The 19,221-nt window shown below is 46.4% G+C and overlaps 1 protein-coding gene across 5 annotated transcripts in view; it reads left to right on the top strand.

Annotated features, from left to right (window-relative positions):
- Positions 1–19,221, top strand: part of LOC121076669 (limbic system associated membrane protein) — a 958,116-nt gene that overhangs the window by 599,495 nt on the left and 339,400 nt on the right. For 3 of the 5 annotated variants that reach the window (XM_040571190.1, XM_040571180.1, XM_040571216.1), the window contains exons 1-2: positions 3,563–3,611; positions 5,704–5,787. The exons of the other annotated variants lie outside the window; for them this stretch is intronic. In XM_040571190.1, coding sequence (XP_040427124.1) covers positions 3,578–3,611; positions 5,704–5,787 — 118 coding nt within the window. In that variant the 5' untranslated portion in view covers positions 3,563–3,577. Of the gene's footprint in view, positions 1–3,562; positions 3,612–5,703; positions 5,788–19,221 lie in introns of those variants that run through there. 5 annotated transcript variants of the gene reach the window in all.

Genomic DNA, 19,221 nt, shown 5'->3' with positions numbered 1-19,221 from the left:
GGGACTGCTCACTGGGCCTCTAGTCTCCAGTCCAAGCTCCTGGATGAAGCCAGACATCTCTCAGAAGCCCGTGTGTCAGAATCAAAAGGGCTACATCTCAGTGGGTTCATTTCCTCTTCTCCCTCCTTTCCCTGCCTCATGGCTGCCTCTCCTCCTTGCCACTCTGCCAACACCAGGGCAGCTTTGGCTACCTACCTGAATCTCAGTTCCAGAGGCACACGAAGTGGCCTGTTGCAGAGCCAGTGTAGATCCCGATTTGCTAGGGCTTTTTAGTTCACCTATAACATGTTTGTGGCTAATAAGTGAAACCTGCTTCAGTCATTGTGGACCAGTGCTGTAGAAGGCAAGGAACAGGTCCAGCACAGTGGGGATTTCCCTATCTCTGTGTAAAGGCCCTACTGAGGTAGGTGTGCAGGGTGTGGGGAGAAAGAAGAGGGTCTCTGAGTAGCTGGGAAGCGTGATAACCTCCTGTTCTTCTAGTCAGTCCATCATCCCCTCCATCCTCCTGACTGGAGAGTTCATGTTACATATAAAACGTTACGTCATGACTTGCTGGGATACCTGGCACAAGCCCAGGGGAGGCAGTGGTGGACGTCTCCTGTCCAGTATGTGCTTGAACAGGGAAAAAAGGAAGGAAGGAGGAAAAGAGAACATGCACAAATTGATAAAATCAGTAACTCAAACTGAAGAAGCAAAGTAGGAAAAAGATGGAAGACAGATGCCAGAAAGAGGAAAATCAGCATCACAGGGAGAGTCGATATGAACTCTCCTCATGAGCTAGATCCAGTCTTGGAAAGGTGGTTTGCATTTTTCCCCATGTGGTAACCTGTAAGGAGGCAGCTGGGTGAATTTGTAATCCCAAGAGTAAATTTTGCTGTGTTTAATCACTGATGTGGTTTGTACAGGAAGACACCATGTAATAAACAAACTTGCAGTGCTGCACTGATCCAAGGAACTCTGTGGTACATTTAGTTTACATTTAGTCATTAAGACTGGATTCTTGACAACAGCAACAAAATGTTGCTGAGAATCCAGCAAAGGTGTAAATGGAAAAGGGTTTCTGCCAGACTTGTGGCCTGATTTCTGCTGGTGGTATTTTGCTCAGAGATAGAAATTGGCCTTACTTCTGTGGTAGAGCCAAACAAAACCCAGAACGTATCCATCTGCAGTTTAAGTTGTATCATTATGACATTGCCTTTGAATTTTCCGTTTTCGTGTGTTTCCGCTGCCCCTGGCTCCCTTGGTAGAAAATTCCAGTGTACATAACCAAGAGTTATACCCTGTGCCTTTCTGTCTGGAGTTACCACTCCTCAAAAAAGCCACGAGGCCCAGTGATAACATGCATCCTAATAGCAGGGACTCATCCTAACAGTAGGTACCCCTTTAATGTCTTAGGCCTCAGAGAGGCTGGAGGCATTTACCAGACCATTCTCTATGGTCTTCAGTGCTTAGTCACTAATTGTTATTCACTGCTCCCACGGAGCATTTTGTTTTTGATGACGTGCAAATGGCACATTTGTTACCAGGCAAGGTTTGAGAGTGAGAACAAATCTAGTTCATTCTAATAAAGTGAAAATTAAAACAGTGGGTTACACTATTGAAAATGAGAGTTATGCAAAATGAGACAGGAAAATGCACTGTCAGTTATCTATGTGACACTTCTGTTCCCTTCCCAGCTCTTCACTGAGAAGCTCTCTCCCAGCCTGGGGCTCCTGCAGCCCCATGAATTGAGAGTGAATGCCAGGAGTTTTTCATCCTGAGTGAATCGTGTATGTGGTATACAGCCTTCCAGTATGCACCCTGTCACCATTAAGGAACCATGCAGTAAATGTGCCTTTAAAAAGTGGCTCCTCACCCCACTCCTTTTTGACCTAGAAAGGAGGGTATGCACTAATACCATCCTTTCCCTTCCTGATAAGATGTACAGAGGATTTCTGTTTGGAGCATCCCATTCAGGGTTTGATGACTTCCCATAAAAAAAAAGGGAATCATTCAGAGGTTTGCATCTCTTGCACAAATGTAGTGGGTTTATGTGGCAAGGTTTTGGTAGCAGGGGGCTACAGGGGTGGCATCTGTGAGAAGAATCCAGCAGCTGCCCCATGTTAGATAAGGGCCAGTTTCAGATGGCTCCGAAGGGACCCGCCACTGCCCAGAACTGAGCCAATAAGCGATGTTTGTGGCTCTGTGAGAGCAGATTTAAGAAAGAGAAGCCCACAGAGGATCAGTATGGGAAGGATGGCATCCCATGGGAGGGACCCCACGTGGAGCAGGGGAAGAGCATGAAGATGAAGGATTGGTAGATTACAGAACATTAGGGACTGACCATAGCCCCCATTCCCCTGTGCTGCTCAGGGGGAGGACGTAGAAGAAGGTGGATGGGGGGAAGGTATTTTTAGTTTTGTTTGTTTCTCACTGCTCTAGCTTGTTAGCAATACATAAGAAATCTCATTAATCTCCCTATGCTGAGCCTGTTTTGCCTGTGACAACGATTGTTGAGTGATCTCTCTGTCCTTATCTCAACCCTTGAGCCCCTTCCGTTGTATTTTCTCCCCCTTTCGCTTTGAGGAGGGGGAGTGAGAGAGCAGTCATGGTGGAGCTCAGCTGCCCAGACGAGTAAAGCCACCACAACAAGCATCAGGCCTTTCTCTTCCTTTGATGCAGGCAGATGGAAAGGTGAGGTCCTCTAGGGCTCACATAGCTCCTGGTCTCCGAGCAGAGCTGTCAAACAACAAGATGGTGGAACAGCCACTGTCAGGCTGAGGGCTGTCCTCGTATGGGGGTTATGCCCTCTCTGTGCCATAACTAACAGCAGTGAGGGACACCAGGCAGGATCCCTGTTGGGTTGCTTCCAACCATTTCATAACAGAGGTTAAAAAAAGATGTTTTTAAGAAGTCTCAGCCTCCTTGAATGAGTACCATGCCTTCCCAGATGGCTAGAGGCTGCTTATGCTCCTGACTCTGCTGTCTGGCTTTTTGGCAAGTCGTCTTTCCTTATACACTTTTGCTATCCTGCCTGTTCGGACAGTGGTCTCTGAGGGACTGTGAGAGTCTTTTCCCCCGTATGCCCGTACGGCAGCCAGCACTCCGGGGCCTCGCCATTAGTGGGGCCTGCGAGTCTAAAAACAACCAAGCATGGAGGCTGGGATTTTGCTGGGGAGAAGTTCAGATCACAGTGTTACAAGCAAGGTTTCCAAGCTTCCTCAGTCCTGGCACGCGATCAAATAAACAAGAAAAAATGTTTAATTAAACTAACATGAAAAAAACCCTGAAAGTGTCACAAAAACTGGAGGCAATGGTGCCAGTTCCCCACGGCATATGGCAGAGCAGCCGCTCTCCCCGCGCTACAAACGCGGGCCTGTCACTTCAGAGGGACGCACGGCCCTTTCATTTCTCTGCCTGTCACCATGACGGCAGAGGGACCATCCCCACCACCGCCCTCCCCTCCTGAGCAGAAGATGGGGCAAGCTGCCGCAGGGGACATGATTTCTCCTGGGGAAGGCAAATAGAGGAAAGCTGCCCATTTTGCCATTTTGGAGCCAGGCCGCGAGGCAGTGGATGGCACCATGAGGGGCTGGCCATGGGAGAAGTGCGGAGTGTCACCTGCTCTGAAGGTCTCTGGGGGCCCCCTCTGCTACGTGCCACCGGCATTGAAGCACTTTATTCTTTTATCAAAGAGAATTTAGATTGGACAGCTAAACCCCTTTAAAAACAGAGAAGTCTTGATGTTCTCTGTGTTTGATGTGGGTGCGTTTCAAGGGGCAGGTAGCACTGGTTTCCTGGCTCCATCTTGCATTGCACGAGTCCTCGGGCTTGATGTGGCAGGGGAACTCAGGGCTTGTTGCGGGGAGCAGGTCCGTGTGGCAACCATCAGCTGGAGGGACAGGGAATGCTTTTGGTTATCAGAAAGAAGGACGAAGGCTTCTTTAGATCTCTTAAAGGACTGCGGTGAGCCTTTTCCCATGGGAAGACAGTATGAAAGGTAATTTGAGCATTGAGTTAGGCTTTTATGCTTCTGTTGACTGCGATGACTTACATCCTTGGCTTAGAAAGCCTTGCTGTCCATTTGCCTGCCACATTTTCTCTCAGTTTGAGCAGCAGAGCATCATTTGGTATTCCTTTTTGTGTCAGGTAATGTGTTCTGTTACGTATAAGCACATGTATGTGTGGAAGGCACAACAACAAACTTGAAAGTCCTTGGGCTCACAGAGTACTGCGGGAGGACCAGGAGGGTGACTGAGCATCAGGGGCTCCATTTTCACAGTGCAGAGGGGAGATTTTTAAAGGGTTTCAGAGTGCCACTGGGAATTTGGTGTTTGAGTATCACAGCGTTCCAGGTTTATTTTTAAACATCCTGGTGTCTCAGTAGGTTTTAGCAGTATAGAAAGATGAAGGCAATGGCTCTGGCAGTGCAGACTTATACGATTCCACACACTGGAGGAGGCAGGGGTAGAGGCAGTGGGATGTGACCATAGGGGAAGTGTGGGGAAAGCTTGAGTGTTATCAGTGGTGGAAAGGAGAGGAGAGGAGAGGAAGAGGCTGAGCTCATAGGAGGCGAGGTCAAGCAGGTGAAAAGGACAGACAGGCTGAAATTACTGTAGGTTTTTGAAAGTGAGAAGAAGAAATTGAAACTCAATCCAGTGAATGCTTCAGAACCAACAGGGATGAAGCGGGATAGACGTGCTATGACGGGATTTCAGGGTGAGGAGAGAGAATGCAAATAGCCATATTGTGTATGCTTTGTGTGTCAGAGAAGCTGGGGAGAAGCTGCAGTCTATGGAAGTGAGCAGTAATGAGCGGCCAGGCATATCTCCCAGCTGTCAGGACAGAGAAGAAGGGCTTGGGTGCTGGCTGTGTTGCAGTCGTCTTTATCCCGAGGGACTTCCATCTGAAAGTCTCTCCATGGGAGGTTCATTATTTCCCCCATCATCCCTGCAGTCTCATTCTCTGTACAGGCAGAAAGTGAACCCCAGGACTCAAGAGACCAGGCTGGGTCACGGTGGCTTCGTTCGTCCTTCCAGACCTATCAACTCCCCAAAGGCTTGTGTGTTTCTGTGCTCTGAGGAAATTAGCTTGCTGAAGAGAAAGGGCACAGTCATTGTAAAAACCTGTTCCAATGAAGTTGTTTAATTGCAAAGGAGGAAAAACCATTTGTAAATTAAATGAATCACCCTGTTTACAATAGAGAAGACTAAGGAATGATCTGAGAGGAAGCTGACACTTTGGCAGTCTGATGGCACAATCTGAGACACAGGAGATAGAGCTGAGTGTCTCAAAGTAGCAAAGGAAGCAGGGGCTTTTAGAGCAACAGGAAAGCAATTAGCCTTGTTTTCCCTACAGTTCCTTAGACGTCTGCTTGCTGTTAAATACCAAACTGTGTCCTGCTTTCCAACTGCCTCTTCAGCCTGTGCTCTGCTGGGCAGCGTGCATGCATGGGGCTGTGCTGGGATGGGGGGCAGCTGGGAAGGCCCCCAGCATTGCCACCTGTCAGCTGAATACCACTAATGAAACCAGCACCTGCTCCCTCACTAATGAGGTGGGTTGGGAGCACCTCCAGTTGGGGCAATTACATGTTCATCTGTCTGTTGTCTGCATATTGCATAAGACATCGAAGGGGTGCAGGGCGCTCCTTGGGGTTGTTTGTGCTGTGCAGAAATTTATAGTACGGCCTCTGGGCCTTTCCCTGAATTGCTGATGCTGTGTGAGGAATGAGTGGTGAGAGACTTCCAACAAGTGGTCAGGAGGAGGAGGAGGAGGAGGTGGAGGTGGAATCCAACAGTCACACGCTTGGTAAGATACTGGCAGCAGTAGCTGTCTAGCCAAGTTACTTAACTATTAAATAACGTCTGTACTCTCCTAGGGCGTTCTGCAGTAATAATTAATAGTGATTACATAGTGATAATACAATGGTTATGCTAATAGACCTATCAGCTTAGATGTAAAGAGAGAAGAGCCAATACTATAAATATAGTAATATCTCTGTGGAGAGGAGTCTTAATGACAAGACTATCTCATATAGTAAATATGCTGATACCGTTTATAATAAACGGTGTAGTTCCTTACCTACTACATTCAGTCTCTGCAGTTCTCCTGCAATTCACTTGTCTCGTTTCAGTCCTGCTTTTCTCCTTCCCCCCTCTCTCCACCCTGCCCTATCTGCACAAAGGTGTTTTGAGATTTTTTGCTTCTAAGTTGAGCAGGGAAGTGAGTTGAGTAGATGTCTGTTAACGCTCACGCTAAACCTTAGAGTTGAGACCTAGGCAGCATACAGGCACTCAGGACAGCTAGAAACTCAGGGCTTAGAAGGCTTTTCTGGATCCCCACATCTATTAGTCTTTCACTTTCTTGAATAATGCTATGTGGAAATGGTGAGAAAAGGGATGAAAACTCGTAGGGTTAAGGTGCCTTGTTACTCAGTGCATGCACACGTACCAGATTCACAACAGCTGTGTGAGGAACCCAGCCTCCTCTAAACAACTGAGTACAGAGCTGCAACAGCAAACCCTGGTGTGTGTCACACGTTTGTGTCTCCTGCCAGTGGCTTCAGTGAGGAACTTAGAGCTGCCCTGTGTTGCTTGGGGGTTCAGTATCCCGATACTGGCATGTTGCCTGGGTGCTGGCAACCAAGGATGGAAGCAGGAAACTCTGAGGTTGGTAATAACATAAGCCCCACAAAAAGTGGGGGAGGGAGGCTGGATGGAAGGAAGGAAGATCTTCTAAGCAGGTGACTAGATGCAGCTGGGATGAAAGGCTACAGCTGGGCAAAGCAGTAGCTGGAGAGGCTAGTTACTATTTCAGGACTTTCCTCCTCAGCAATAGCATAGGAAGGAGGCTTTTGAATACAGAAATCCTATGAGGAGTGACCTATGCTGGCTGGGGAGCAGCTGATTTGCAAAAGATGACACAGCATGTGGTAAGCTACCTCATTGGCTTGGTGCACTGGGATGATAAAAAGGGCAAGGTATCCTCAGTGAGAGGCAAGAAACCTTTTCAGGAGCGTAAGCACGGGCAAGGGGTGGTACAGCCCAGACAATGCTGGGGGTGTTCTATGCCCAGAAACCTGGCCTTTGTTCCTGGCCTAACAAGAAGCTGTGCCTGTTGGGTGGCACCAACTGCAGGCACTACTTGTGGGCCTGAAACTGCTCCAGGCTTATTCAAGTCACGATAACAGGCATTGGCCACGGTGCTTGTTGGAAACCCTAGGAGCATCCTGACAGCCCAGCCAGCTGCTGTGCCGAGCTGCAGTGCACTAGTGACAGTACTCCTGGTCAGAAAATGGAGGTGGACCCAGTGCTCTGATGTGAGGGTATGATGGGCAGAATAAGCCATGAGGATGCTCCAGCTTTCTAGAGGTGATCAGGTTTATCAAATGTGGGCTGGTCTGCTGGTCGCTGTGCTGATGAGAGAGCAGGTAACCTATGCAAGCTCAGCGTCCTTTGCTGTCAGATGGTGAAAGCGTCTGTACGGGGATATCTTGGGGAGAGGTGTATTGTCTCTTATGCTGATACTTCTGTGGGGTGCTTCTTAAGAGCATATGCTGCTGTTATGGTTGAATTATGTGGAAGCCATTAATAATGGTAGATCATATTAGACTTCCCAGCGGAGCAGTGGATTGGTAATGTTATAGAAATACAGATTTTTCTCCTGGTGCTAGCTGGAAAGGGTAGAGGAAGTATTGCTTTTGCAGAAAATGTCTTCCTCCTTTGGAGGCTAGGAAGCTTGAATGAAGTGTGTAAAAACCCATGCTGAAACAACCCAGCCAAGCCCTCTTACAGAATTGTTGTGCGTTTCAGCCTTGAACCTTTTACAATTTGTTTTCCAAGTTCAATTACTATTTGCAGTCAGCCAGTTTTACAGAGGAATAGTAATGTATCTATTACTCCAACAGGTTTCAGTTATCCCAACTAAGCTAAAGCCTTCCAGTCTGCTTGGCTTAGTGTGACCAATTTAAATAGACATGGTGAACTAGACCCTCTCCTGGCCTGCTTGGCAAAATCTTTGGCAATGTTTCAGTCCTTGCGGGGGGCAGAAATGGCTTCTTATCCTGGTGGAAGGCTCATGGCTTTAGAGGAATGCAAAAATGTTCTCAAATATCCTTGCTAGTTGTCTTCGTTCTCTGAACATCAGCATTGGGCACAGAGGAGCCAACATGTTGGAAACATGATGTACAGTGGTAACCTCTGAATCAAATGTATTTCCTTAGGAGCTGAAATGTGTTAATTCCTACTTGTATTTTAAAGACTTGACAAGGTACCAGTGTCCACTATGGAGGACATGCCTTTATCTTCTGGAGAATTTCCCAGTCCAGTAGTACCCTGTTTCAAAACATTTCTGGTAGGCTTTGTCTGGTATTTGCTGCTGGTACAGCACCTGGCCCACTGGAGGCAGCCTGGTGCCTGCAGGTCCCCCTAAGCACTGGTGACTGATCACCTTCACCTTAAAAAACAAAGCCAGAGGTCCTGGGAAGAAGAAGAGCTAGGAATAAACTCGATGCTTATTAGTGGGCAGTCCACATTTCCTGTTTCTTGCATCCTACTAGGAAAAAAAAATAAATGGGGGAGGTAGACAAGCAGGGGACTGGAGGGAGAGAAGGAGAAAATGCACTGTGGTTGTGTTTTTTTTTCCTCTCCCCGTCTTTCCATTTCCCACTTTTCCCTGTTTGAGACTTCGTGTCAAATACCTCTGTGCGTGTTCCCCTCCCCGCTCCCAAATCTCATCTCTCTTCAGAGCTTTGGCTTTAAATACGCACACATATATGCAATTAAATGCAGGCTTTGACTTTTCGCCTGGGAAACTGGAGGGATAAGGTGAGCTAAGCTTTTAATTACGAGTACCCATTCTGGGAGGCAGGGAATTCAAGCCGACAGTAGATGCTGCAGCACTGCTTAATCCTGTCTTACAGGGAAGGGAGGGGAAAAAACACGGATCTGCTGGAGAAAAGATTTCCTGAATATATAAAGAAAATATTGTTCCTTCTTGCTTTCCCTTTTCCACCTTCCCTTTCTTTTCTGTTATGCCAAGTAGAAAATAGGCATTAAATACTGGGGATTTGATTATGGCTTTTGTAAAGGTGAAAACGTCAAAGTACAGCTCTGACCCCCTAGGATCAGACTGTTTGTGCCAGATTTTTGTTTTTATTTTTGTTCCCCACTCTTCAGAGCAAACGTAATGGGCCAGGTTCATCTGGGCTGCTTCATCCATTGACGTGGCTTGAGCTGCACCACAGACACCTTTATGTGCAAGTGACTTTCTTGATGGGAAGGTGAACAGTGTAGGAGTTTAGTGGCACTGCTTCCAAACCAAGCGCAGCTGTGGCTGCATGGAAAAAAGTAATTATTGATGTCCTACAAAGAAACCACTAACATGTTTTCCAGTGTTACAAGAAGTAAAAGTTGTTCCCTGTTGTTTGCCACAAGCCAAGTGTGATGCATGGTCCCATCTGATTTAAACCAGTCTTTTTTTTTTATTATTATTATTTCCCACCCTCCACATTGCTTTCAGGATTTGTCTCTGTGGTTTAGGATCAGTGAAGTGTTGCTTTGCTAAGGAAGTGGCAAGACACTACAATAGAAGGTAGGATTAGGCTGGGACACTCTGCTAGGTTGAAGGATATGAGTCCCAAGTGAAGACCTGCCTGAGGAAGAAAAGCAGAAAAGAAGGTGACATCCTCATGTCCTGACGGCTGTGTCGAGCAAAGGCTGTGCCTTCTTGCAGCTGTTCACATGCTATTTTTTTGCAGCATGGCCTCCTGCGACTTGTGCTGGAGCCTCTGACTCACCAACCTTGATGCAGGCTAGGCTGTGGAGCTGTCCTTGTCACCACCACTAGCTGCTTTTCAAGCCCTTCCAAGTGTTTCTTTCTCCCGTCTTTTCCTTTACATTGACTAGTTGCATGTCAGGGTGAAGCTATTGCATCTTCCAAGAGGAAGAGAGGGGCCTTGCCTTCCATAAAGGAGCACCAGTTACTCCAGTTGGGCTACTTCCAGCAAAAGGGCTTGTGGTGTCATGCACAGGACCATAACTTTCTTAAGAGGATATTTTAAATCAAGAGAATGTAGTCAGGGCCAATTTTGGTAGGAGCCTGTTTGAGAAGAGGGTGGAGATGAGAGCTGGGAGTTCAGAGGACAAGTTCGTCAATAGTATTATGGCATTCTTGTTTTCTTGCTTGTTTCCATGCTTTGAGGGGAGCTGGGCTGACATGAACACTTCAAATGGGATTTTTCTTATGTCTGAATGCTTCTGTCTGAACTTCTTACAGTTCTTGTTCTGGATGAGTTTCTACTTAGCATCTCCTGACAGCTTTGTGCTACAGACTGACCCTCTGAGCCGCGTAATAGCTGAGGCCTTTGCCTAGCCTGCTGTTAACTAGGAGACCTGACTGTCTTACTGATAGGAAAAACCTCAAAAATGCTCCACTCCCTCTGAATATCCTCTGTAATACCATCATGACTCCTGATTAATTTCCATAACGCAATTTTGCCAGGTAGACCTCAGTAACCTTTCAGCTGACCTCCGTAACCTGCTGTTCCTCACAGGCTTCCCACTATTAAGAGCTGTATAATCCAGCCAAACCTACCACCTTCAAACAGATTGGTGGAGTGGTGTGGCATTTATATCTTTGGAGAAAGGGCTATATCTACATCATCTGCACAAAACCTTTGTTTGGCCTCAACTCTTTTTAGATACCAATCTTTCTTCCTTTGCCTGAGTTCTTCAGCTTAGAAAATGGATATAATGTCTGCATGGCCACACCTGTGATAAAGAAAATGTCCCAAATTAGTCAGCACTCAGTTTGGGGTTTAATGGTCTGTATGAAGTCAAGCTAGAGCAGCAAACCCTCCTGTGTGACTTCAGCCAAGTGGGAAGTGTAACAAGGAATTTGGTGGTTGCCTAATGAAGCAAGATCCATAAGGATCTGGACAGCCAACGTGTGCGTATGCAAAGAAGACACTTGAAAAACTAAGAAGTTCCTTAGCTTAATAAAATAATAATTGTGTGTGCATGCATGCACTGATGGCCTCTCAAGCACACTTAGAAACCCCAAGAGCCTCATTGTGCCTTCTGTGAGCCTTCTACTGCTACTTCGTTTCCAGAAAAATGTGAAGTCTCCTGGTGAGTTCTGCTCTGGGTCTTCAGGATTGCCTTAAATTCAGCGTACAAGCCACCAGAAACAATAGTGGTGCCCTACTTTACTGAGACGTAGTAAGGATAAGTGCAATAAGTCCCTGTGATGTTAGCCAGTGTGGTGACTAGGAAAGGGGAGAGCGGCACAGCTGAGTCTTGCAGAGGTTCCCTGTTGCTGCATGGGTGTGTTTGGGGGTCGGTTTTACTTGTGAGGAGGGTATTTTTGTTTCTCTTTTCGTTGAGGGCTTTTTTCACATTGCCTCCTTGATCTGTTCTCCAGCAGCTGGAAGGAATCTCAGCCGAGGGCAAAGTCATTAATTTTCTTTCCTCGTTGGCTCTGCTGGTCCTGAAGGAAGGGCTCTGCGAGCACGCAGCAGGATTAAATGCAGTTTGTGTTGATGCCCAGCTTTGCTTGACACTTGAATGGAGTATCCGAGCCAACGCTGGGCAGAGAGGGATTGTGGAGGTCAGAGGTGAGGACCTACATCTGTTGGCTTGCCTCCTCTCCTCCATCTCTTAACCTGTATTTCCAACCTCCTTCCTAGCAGGCAGTAGCTCTGGAGAAGGCTCAAGTTCCCCAGCCTTTTGGGAAGGGGTAGGTGCAAAGAGGGAGAACAAAGGAGTGTAGTAAACACCCTGGGGAAGGGAGAAGCAAAAGGCAAGGGAGCACTCCATTTGGTGTGTCATCAGCTCCAAATACCTTGGCCATGGGCTTGCCCCTAAGGTGGTGTGAGAGAGGCAAGACCAACTGTGCAGGCGGTATGTCAGGAGGGGATGTCTGGGAGAAGTGTTTATTTAAGACAATTGTGATCAAATATTCATCAGCTTTCACTCCCTCCATCCTGCTACAGCTTCTTTCTTCCTCCGCTCAGCTGGAAAAGACTTCAGAGTAAAAGAGGGAGCAGCACTTAAATGCTTATTTATGTTGTCATTTCTAGGCATTTTATCAGGTCTCTAATGAAATAGATTTTCTCTCAAGAGGTGTGTATTTTCTGAGCCAGAGGGGGAGAGCACTATGGAGTGCTGAAAAAAAAAAACCTGCCCACATTCGATACGTTTGATGCATTATTAATGATGATAAAAGCAAGAGGTTATAAACATTTTCCTTTCCAAGTACTAATTGCAGCTGACCTTAGCTCAAAAAAAATAAAAATGTAGGGGGAGTACAAACAGATCCAGTGAGCCCAAAGTGTAACTGTCAGGGCAAAACTCCTTTCTTGACAATCCCGAATGCTTTCACATATATCATTTCTAAGAGCACTGCCAGAGCCAAACCATTTGGGACTAGAATTATAGCAGAGATTAGCAGGATTCTGTTCCAAGAATATCTTTATGGTGATCACTTGTCACTTGTCATTACAAATAAATCCTATTGGTCTTCTTTCCTCAGTCTCATCTTTGGCTTACTTACACTTGAGAAATCACTCTTCTCCTCCCCTCTTTTTCCAGCAGGAGAAATTCAGGTTGCTTTTTTTTTTTTTGAATGGCTGCTGTCTTAGCCTGACTCAAGGCAGCCCTCAGCCCTGGTGGGGGCAGGAAGATACGAGTGTCTTTGCTTATTTTTAGTCCTGTAGCAGGTAAAATGTGTCTTAGTTGGTGTGGTTGGAATATTTTGTGTATCCATGGCTTCACGTGGGACAGCAGCACGTACGCAAAGGGTCAGGGAGATGACCCTATTTCCCTTTGCCTCCAAAGAGCGATGCCTTTTTGGCCATGTATTGCCAAGGCACCCAGAGTAATCCACCAGGATGAGGCTCCTGTTACAATGGGCAATCCAGGTCAAATGGCAGAAAATGAGAAGAAATAAAGCAGTCTGCTCATATTCCTGCAGTGGTTCATTGCGGTACCTGATGGGAGAGCACAAGTATCATGAGTTTTGCAGTGGTGTACCATGTTGTGAGTCACTTTCCTTCTCTTGACTGCCGATGCCGGCAGGGCTCTGGACAGGGTAGTTAATAACAAGGCCACCTGCTTCAGGGATGCTGGTGGTGCTCTTGATCAAGGCAGTGTGAGGCAAATTCTGCTGGCTGAATCCACCACAGCTGTCATGAAACCCACTGAGTTTTTATGGGTGATGCTGAGATGTCCTAGGTCTAAGCAGCAGAAATGGAATTTGAAGCAATTAAGGAAGGTATTGTACTGTTACATGAACAAATCAAGTTAGTTATCAATGTGAATGCTTGGAAGGCTTGAGGGTTGAATAGAGTTGCCCGCGGACTTCTGTGCTTTTTCCGGAGCTTTAAAAGACTCTGTGTTAACACTGGAGCTTAGGCTGGTGTTTGAATATGCTTTAAAAACCCAAACACGTTCACTAATATGTTGGCTTTGTTTGCAACAGAATGCCTTATTTCTATTTATTATTTCACTCATTTATTATTTATATTACAGTAACAGCTAGAGGCCTCTTTCTGCTAGGTGTCATACGGATTCTTTGTAAGGGGGAAGTTTGTCTCCTCAAACTCTGCCTGAGAGGTGGGTGTGCATTCAAAGGAAGTAGCAAATTGGTTGCAGGGTTTGGACGAGGACCTAGCTCTCCAAGGTCCTGGCTTCTTGACATAATCTGTGGCCCTCACAAAGAGCTGTATCAAACAAAGCTATTGCTCTCTCTTTGTGGGGAGCCTTTAATTCAAACTGATGCTGGGTGGGAGCCTTTAAGTGTATCAAACAAGGAGCTCTGGATGGAAGGTTGTCCTGTAATATATTGTGTAGCTGAAGAGGACTGCGCTGTCTGAAGCCGGTGACTTCTACATTTTCCTGTAGCCTAAGTTGGTTTTTCATGTGCTTTCCACGTGGCAGAAAATTAGAGGTCTTGCTTAGCTTCTTTTCTTGCTAGAACATATTGTCCATGTAGCATGAGGTGCCAGGGGAATCTTCCCCCAGATGTGCATGTTAAAAACTAAGCATTTTGATGGCTGCTTGTCTCCTATCTCCGAATTTAAAAGCAGTCGATCAGAAAGGGACCAAACCCTTGGGGATTCACATTTGCTTTCATTAGGATAATTAAAGAACAGAATAAGCAGAACAGACAGACTTCCCCCTTTTAAGATGCAAATGAAGGATTCTGTGAATGGTGATTTTTGGACTGAGTTTCCCTTCGTGCTTTATGCAATGAAATGAAATTCCACTTGGAAAAATAATGGGATGGTTTAAGCATCTTGATTTAATGACTTTTCTATAAGTGCTGAGACACAGGTAAGCCCCCTATTACAGCATAGACTTTGTGTGGCCATTTACATGGATTATGGCCCCTTGGACAGAAGGATTTGTTTTTTTCAGTGGAGGTTTCCAGTATGGACCATGAGGAACAGCTCTTTCTTGAAGCCTCATGAGCTCTTCTCCAGAGGCCAGCGGTGAAGGCTGTGTTGGTGCACTACTGCAGTCATGACAGTGAATACACAACAGCATGGATGTTTGTGGAGGAAACGAGCTGTCTTGCAGAAGAGTCACCTGCTTCTCCCACAGGCCCCAGCAAAGATCAGGAGAGGTTGCTGACCCTCCTACCTGCAGGGAGCTGGCAGCTGCCTGTGTCTGGATGGGGCCAAAGCTCCTCTCGCACCACCTGTACCCTTGTTTGAAAGTGTGCTTTCAAAAGCCTTTGAAATGCTGGTACTTCTGCTGCAAGTAGGTACTGTAATGGAGAGGGTTGTGGTTGTGTTCTTGGTGTCTCCTTTTCTAATCTGGATGGTATTCTCATCCTCCGCCAGACAAAACAGCAACTTTGTACCTCTGCTAATATTCCAGCATGTCTGCTTCCTTATTTGTGTCATTATTTCTAGCATCAGGCCTGCTTTCCCCCCAGCTCGTGACACAGGCCAAATAATCATCAAACAGATGCCTTTTCCTCAGGGATGCCACTGAACTCATTTCTGACAGACAGGGCTATTCTCATATTTATTCACTTTCTCACAGGAGACCCAGGCCCTTCAAAAGCAGTCTGGTTTTCTTTCAGTGTGTTGAAGCTGTGTGTGCGTGCTAGTGCTGTTTGGCAAACGCATGCAGTGTCTTTGTGTCTGAAGCAGTCCTTGTTCAGGTGGTAGGCTTGCTCTTCTCAACGTGTTGTGGTGTCATTACTTCTGCCCATGGGACAGGTGCCAGAAGGTGTGTGTGGGGAGGCAGTGACTCCGTGAAGGCTACACAGAGAGAGCTAAGCAAATAAAGTCACTGCATGATGCTGGCCTTCACCTTTTATTTTTGTAAACTCTCAAGTATTAAATATAAATGAATGTTTCAAGGATGTGTGTTTTCTTCAGGGATGCTTGTTTGCTACACCATTGTTATAGGAAAGCTTGCTTCCCTTGGGTTCTAGGAACCAAATAAGGTAATATCTCTTCCTTTCTGCTCTCCTTCCCACTTCCCCGCTTTGCTCTTCCTTCTTTCTTGCTTCCTTCACTGGATAGTAAGATGGCAGTGACCCTTCCTAAGTGGGGGTGCCCTTATATACGCTGCCCAAGTGATGTCTTAAGCATATTATAAACCTCAACAGCTGCCTTCTTCACACAGGAGCTTTCCCTGCCTCTGGACCATGTTTATTTAGCCCATGTCACTCACCTGGGTAGCTACCCTGCTTCCAGTGCTTTTTGACAACCTGTTTCACAGGGCATGAAGGCTGAGATCAGAGCTTCCCAGTCGTCGTCCATCTTCCGATGCAGTTCTGTGGCAGCCTGTGTGTATATTCACTAGTTACACTCAGTTGCTTCAGATTAAAATTTCACTCCACTGCTATTTCAGATGAGTGCTGCAAACTAAATCACGTAGCTGGAGATATCACCTTGGTGGTTGCTTTATTTTTTTTATAAGGTATGTTGCCTTGCAGTTCAGCCAATGTCAGCTTGCTCCTACTGCAAGTGCAAGATCATTACTGAATATATTATCTTAATTACATCACATGGGTGTCATGTCCACTGCAAAGTACCGATGAGATAATCCTAAACCATACCAGCTGTCAGCAAGAGGAAGAGAGGTAGGTTAGGGATGCATTTAATTTTCATACACTTGGCTATTTTGCATAAACAAGCCATTGCATCAGTATTAGTTTGAAAAACATGCAGATTAATTATTGTACACTTACTAGCAAAAACACTTCATAAAAAAAAGTCTTTTATGGCATCCAGGATGTAATGTGGCAGTCATTTCTTTTATTTTTATTTTTTTTCCAGTGGCGGGCTTACAGCTACTCCACTCATAGCCTCTTTCAGCAGGGAGCAGGCAAAACCAGCAGTAGGATGCTCTGGTCCCAGATGTGTGAAGCACATGTGCCACAGTATGAAAGCTGTGCTGCTGGGGAAGGGATCAAAGCTCCCCTATTTATAACTATTGCATTCAGAGTCTCCTTCTGCCTTAGATCCAGGACAGCTCTTCCCCATCCCAGCTGCTTCCAGAAGGTGCTAGCAGGAGCTGTAGAAAATCACTGGTGTGCCCACAGCCTTCCAGTCTCTTCCCAGTGCTTTCCAGTTCTCAGCAAGTGCGGTGTCAGCAGGCACACAGCAGTTCTGCTTGCGAATGGGATTGGGCGAAATAAATGAGCTGAGACTGCAAGGGGATTATTCATCATAGCGGAAGCTTGAGCTGCCGCAGTGTTTGTCATCTGTAGTGCCTTTGTTATCAATTCCATCACCGAAGCCAGCACACCTTGTCATGTGCTAAAAGTCAAACCACTACCCAGGGGCCTTTCCCTTCCTCTTTTGCAGCTAAGAGGCAAGTGAAAACAGCTCACACTGGTACATCGTGTTTGGGACAGAGACGCTATAGCTTACAAATGGGAGCATTTCTTTCTTTAGGGACTATTGATTCAACTCCAGTGGGTGAGATTTTTCCTTATTTCTTTCCTTTGATCCAGTGGTAGGAGGTTTGGGATTCCTCCCTCCTCCACCCCCACCTCTTTTTTTTATTCACCCCCTCCTCTCTAAAGACAGAATTGTTGCATCAATCTTTTTGGGAAGGGGAGAAAGATGAGGGAGCTAGAAATTAATGGAGGACGGGTGGAAAGACTGATAACCTGTCTGCCTTTCTTACATATTTCCTCTGTACCTCTTTTCAGTCATGCTTGTGCTCTCACTTGCTCGCACAAAAGATACACAAACTGTCATCTAGAGTCTTTGATTTCTATCCCCCAGCCCCTGCCCTTTTCTCCTTTCTTCTTCTCTTCCTCATACTCATTAATTTCCTCTGTTGTGTGTATTCAGGGGGACATAGGAAGATGGTTGAGATTAAACACTGTGTGGTAAAGGTAGAGGCCAGCAGTAATATGAGAGGTGACATGCAGGAGGACAGGAAATTCAGACAAACGTGCCCATCCTTGAAAACACCATTGTTTTTGGCCCCTTCTGAGGGTAAATGCAAGGAACACTTCTGTGGCTCTTCTTCCTCATAGCAACTTACCAGTGTGCTGCTCCGCAGCTCTGGGTGACTTCCACAGCATCAGTATTTTGGGTGCTGTCTGGCCCCAAGAAAAGCCCTGCGAGTTGTCAGCTCTGTTATAGGAGGTCACCATGGCCACAGGGGAAAGAGACTTGGCAGCTTCACAGAAGAGGGACCACTCGAAATGACACATAATTTTGGATGCCTTACTCTCTAGTCCATTTGATACTGGCAGGACTCACGTTTTTGGGATTCACCATTCAGGACACTTCATACAGGCCCCCAAAGGAGGCCTCGTCTCTTAAGACACTGCTTTCCTCCTAGCACCTGCACGTGGACTTGTTTGGAGAGTAGGGACTGTAGGGGGAGATATGGCTTTTTGTGACTTCTGCAGTCTCATCCTGTTTCTGTCTCGAGCTCCCTCCTTCTTTCAAGTGCTGTTTTGTAGGCTCAAGGAAAACAGCCCACGGAAGCGAAAGGAACGTGCAAGTGGACTGGTTACTGAGGGTCTGTTTGCATTTAGGGCAATTCTCTCTGATTCCTGCTTTAAAAGATTATCTTCATTTCCAAGGGAGGCCTGTCCTTTGTTCCTCTTTCCCAAATAACCCAAATTCATCAGATAACCTCTTAAGACCAAGCCTAAGGCAAAATCAATCTCCAAAGGAAGTAGCAATTGCTGTAGCTCAGGCAGCAGGCAGAACACGAAATCCATATTGGCTTATTAAAAGCTCAGGCTTTGCCTTGCTGATCTCTAATGATGACAAGTAGCAATTACTTTTATTATACACACACGTGGACACGTATGTCAAGTACAGACTGCTTTAAAGACAGGCTTCCTGGGGGACCTTGTAGTGATTCTCATCGTTTCCATTGCTGAGGACAGGTGAATCCTCTTTCTTGAGCAATGTCCTATCTCAGCATTTGAATCAAGTACTTTGATTTATCTGTTTTCCTCTGGATGTTATTAACTACTCTGTTTCCTTACGAGAGCTGAGTTTGGAGGGGAGATGTATGGCAATCGGACGAGCACGCGCTGTGGACCCACCAGCTGGGGCTCTGATGTACAGCCATGGGTTTTTAAATGTCAGTGAGATAATAGCATCCAATTGGTCCCTAAAAAGCAGGGATGCTGCAAGCAGAGGTTTTCTTCTGGGCAGGCTGGAAGGCTCCTAATTACTAGAAATCAAGAGAAGAGTCAGTCAAGCATGAGATAGAAACCTCGCAGTGGGGAAACACCACACCGGGAAATGCCTGGTGAGCAGACAGTTTCTAGCTCTTCGCAAATGTAGAAGATAATTATCGTCAAACTCTTTCCTCTTCCTCACTCTCCTGCTTCCCCGTGGAAAGAAAAACAAGCCCTGTCTCTTCCCTTCAGTCACTCTGCTGTCCCTGCAGTCATGCTGGGCTCCCTCCTGCTGCTGCAGCCGCTGGAGTGCCTTACCCTGGCACCCAGCAGCCCCCCTCCCTATCTGGGATAGGGTTGATGAGCTGGGGGAGGCTTTTCTCTTTCCTTATGTTATATTCTCAAGCTCACCATTCCTCCTTTTATTTTTTTCCCCTTTTCCTTTTCCTCACCCCTGTATGCCTCCGTGATCAACCCGGCTGCATGAGTCTGTCAAAAAGTTCCCTGCACTCGGCTGTCGCATGAACCTACAGAGTTCTGGTTAAAGGGGAGAGTCTGGAATCAGGTGAAACCAGGGCACTTTGTACTTGCTCTGTGAAGGCTGATTCCTTCTGAACACAA

The sequence above is a fragment of the Cygnus olor genome, chromosome 1, assembly GCF_009769625.2.
Source record: "Cygnus olor isolate bCygOlo1 chromosome 1, bCygOlo1.pri.v2, whole genome shotgun sequence".
Taxonomy (NCBI): Eukaryota; Metazoa; Chordata; class Aves; order Anseriformes; family Anatidae; genus Cygnus; species Cygnus olor.
This window is presented reverse-complemented; position numbering and strand designations above follow the sequence as displayed.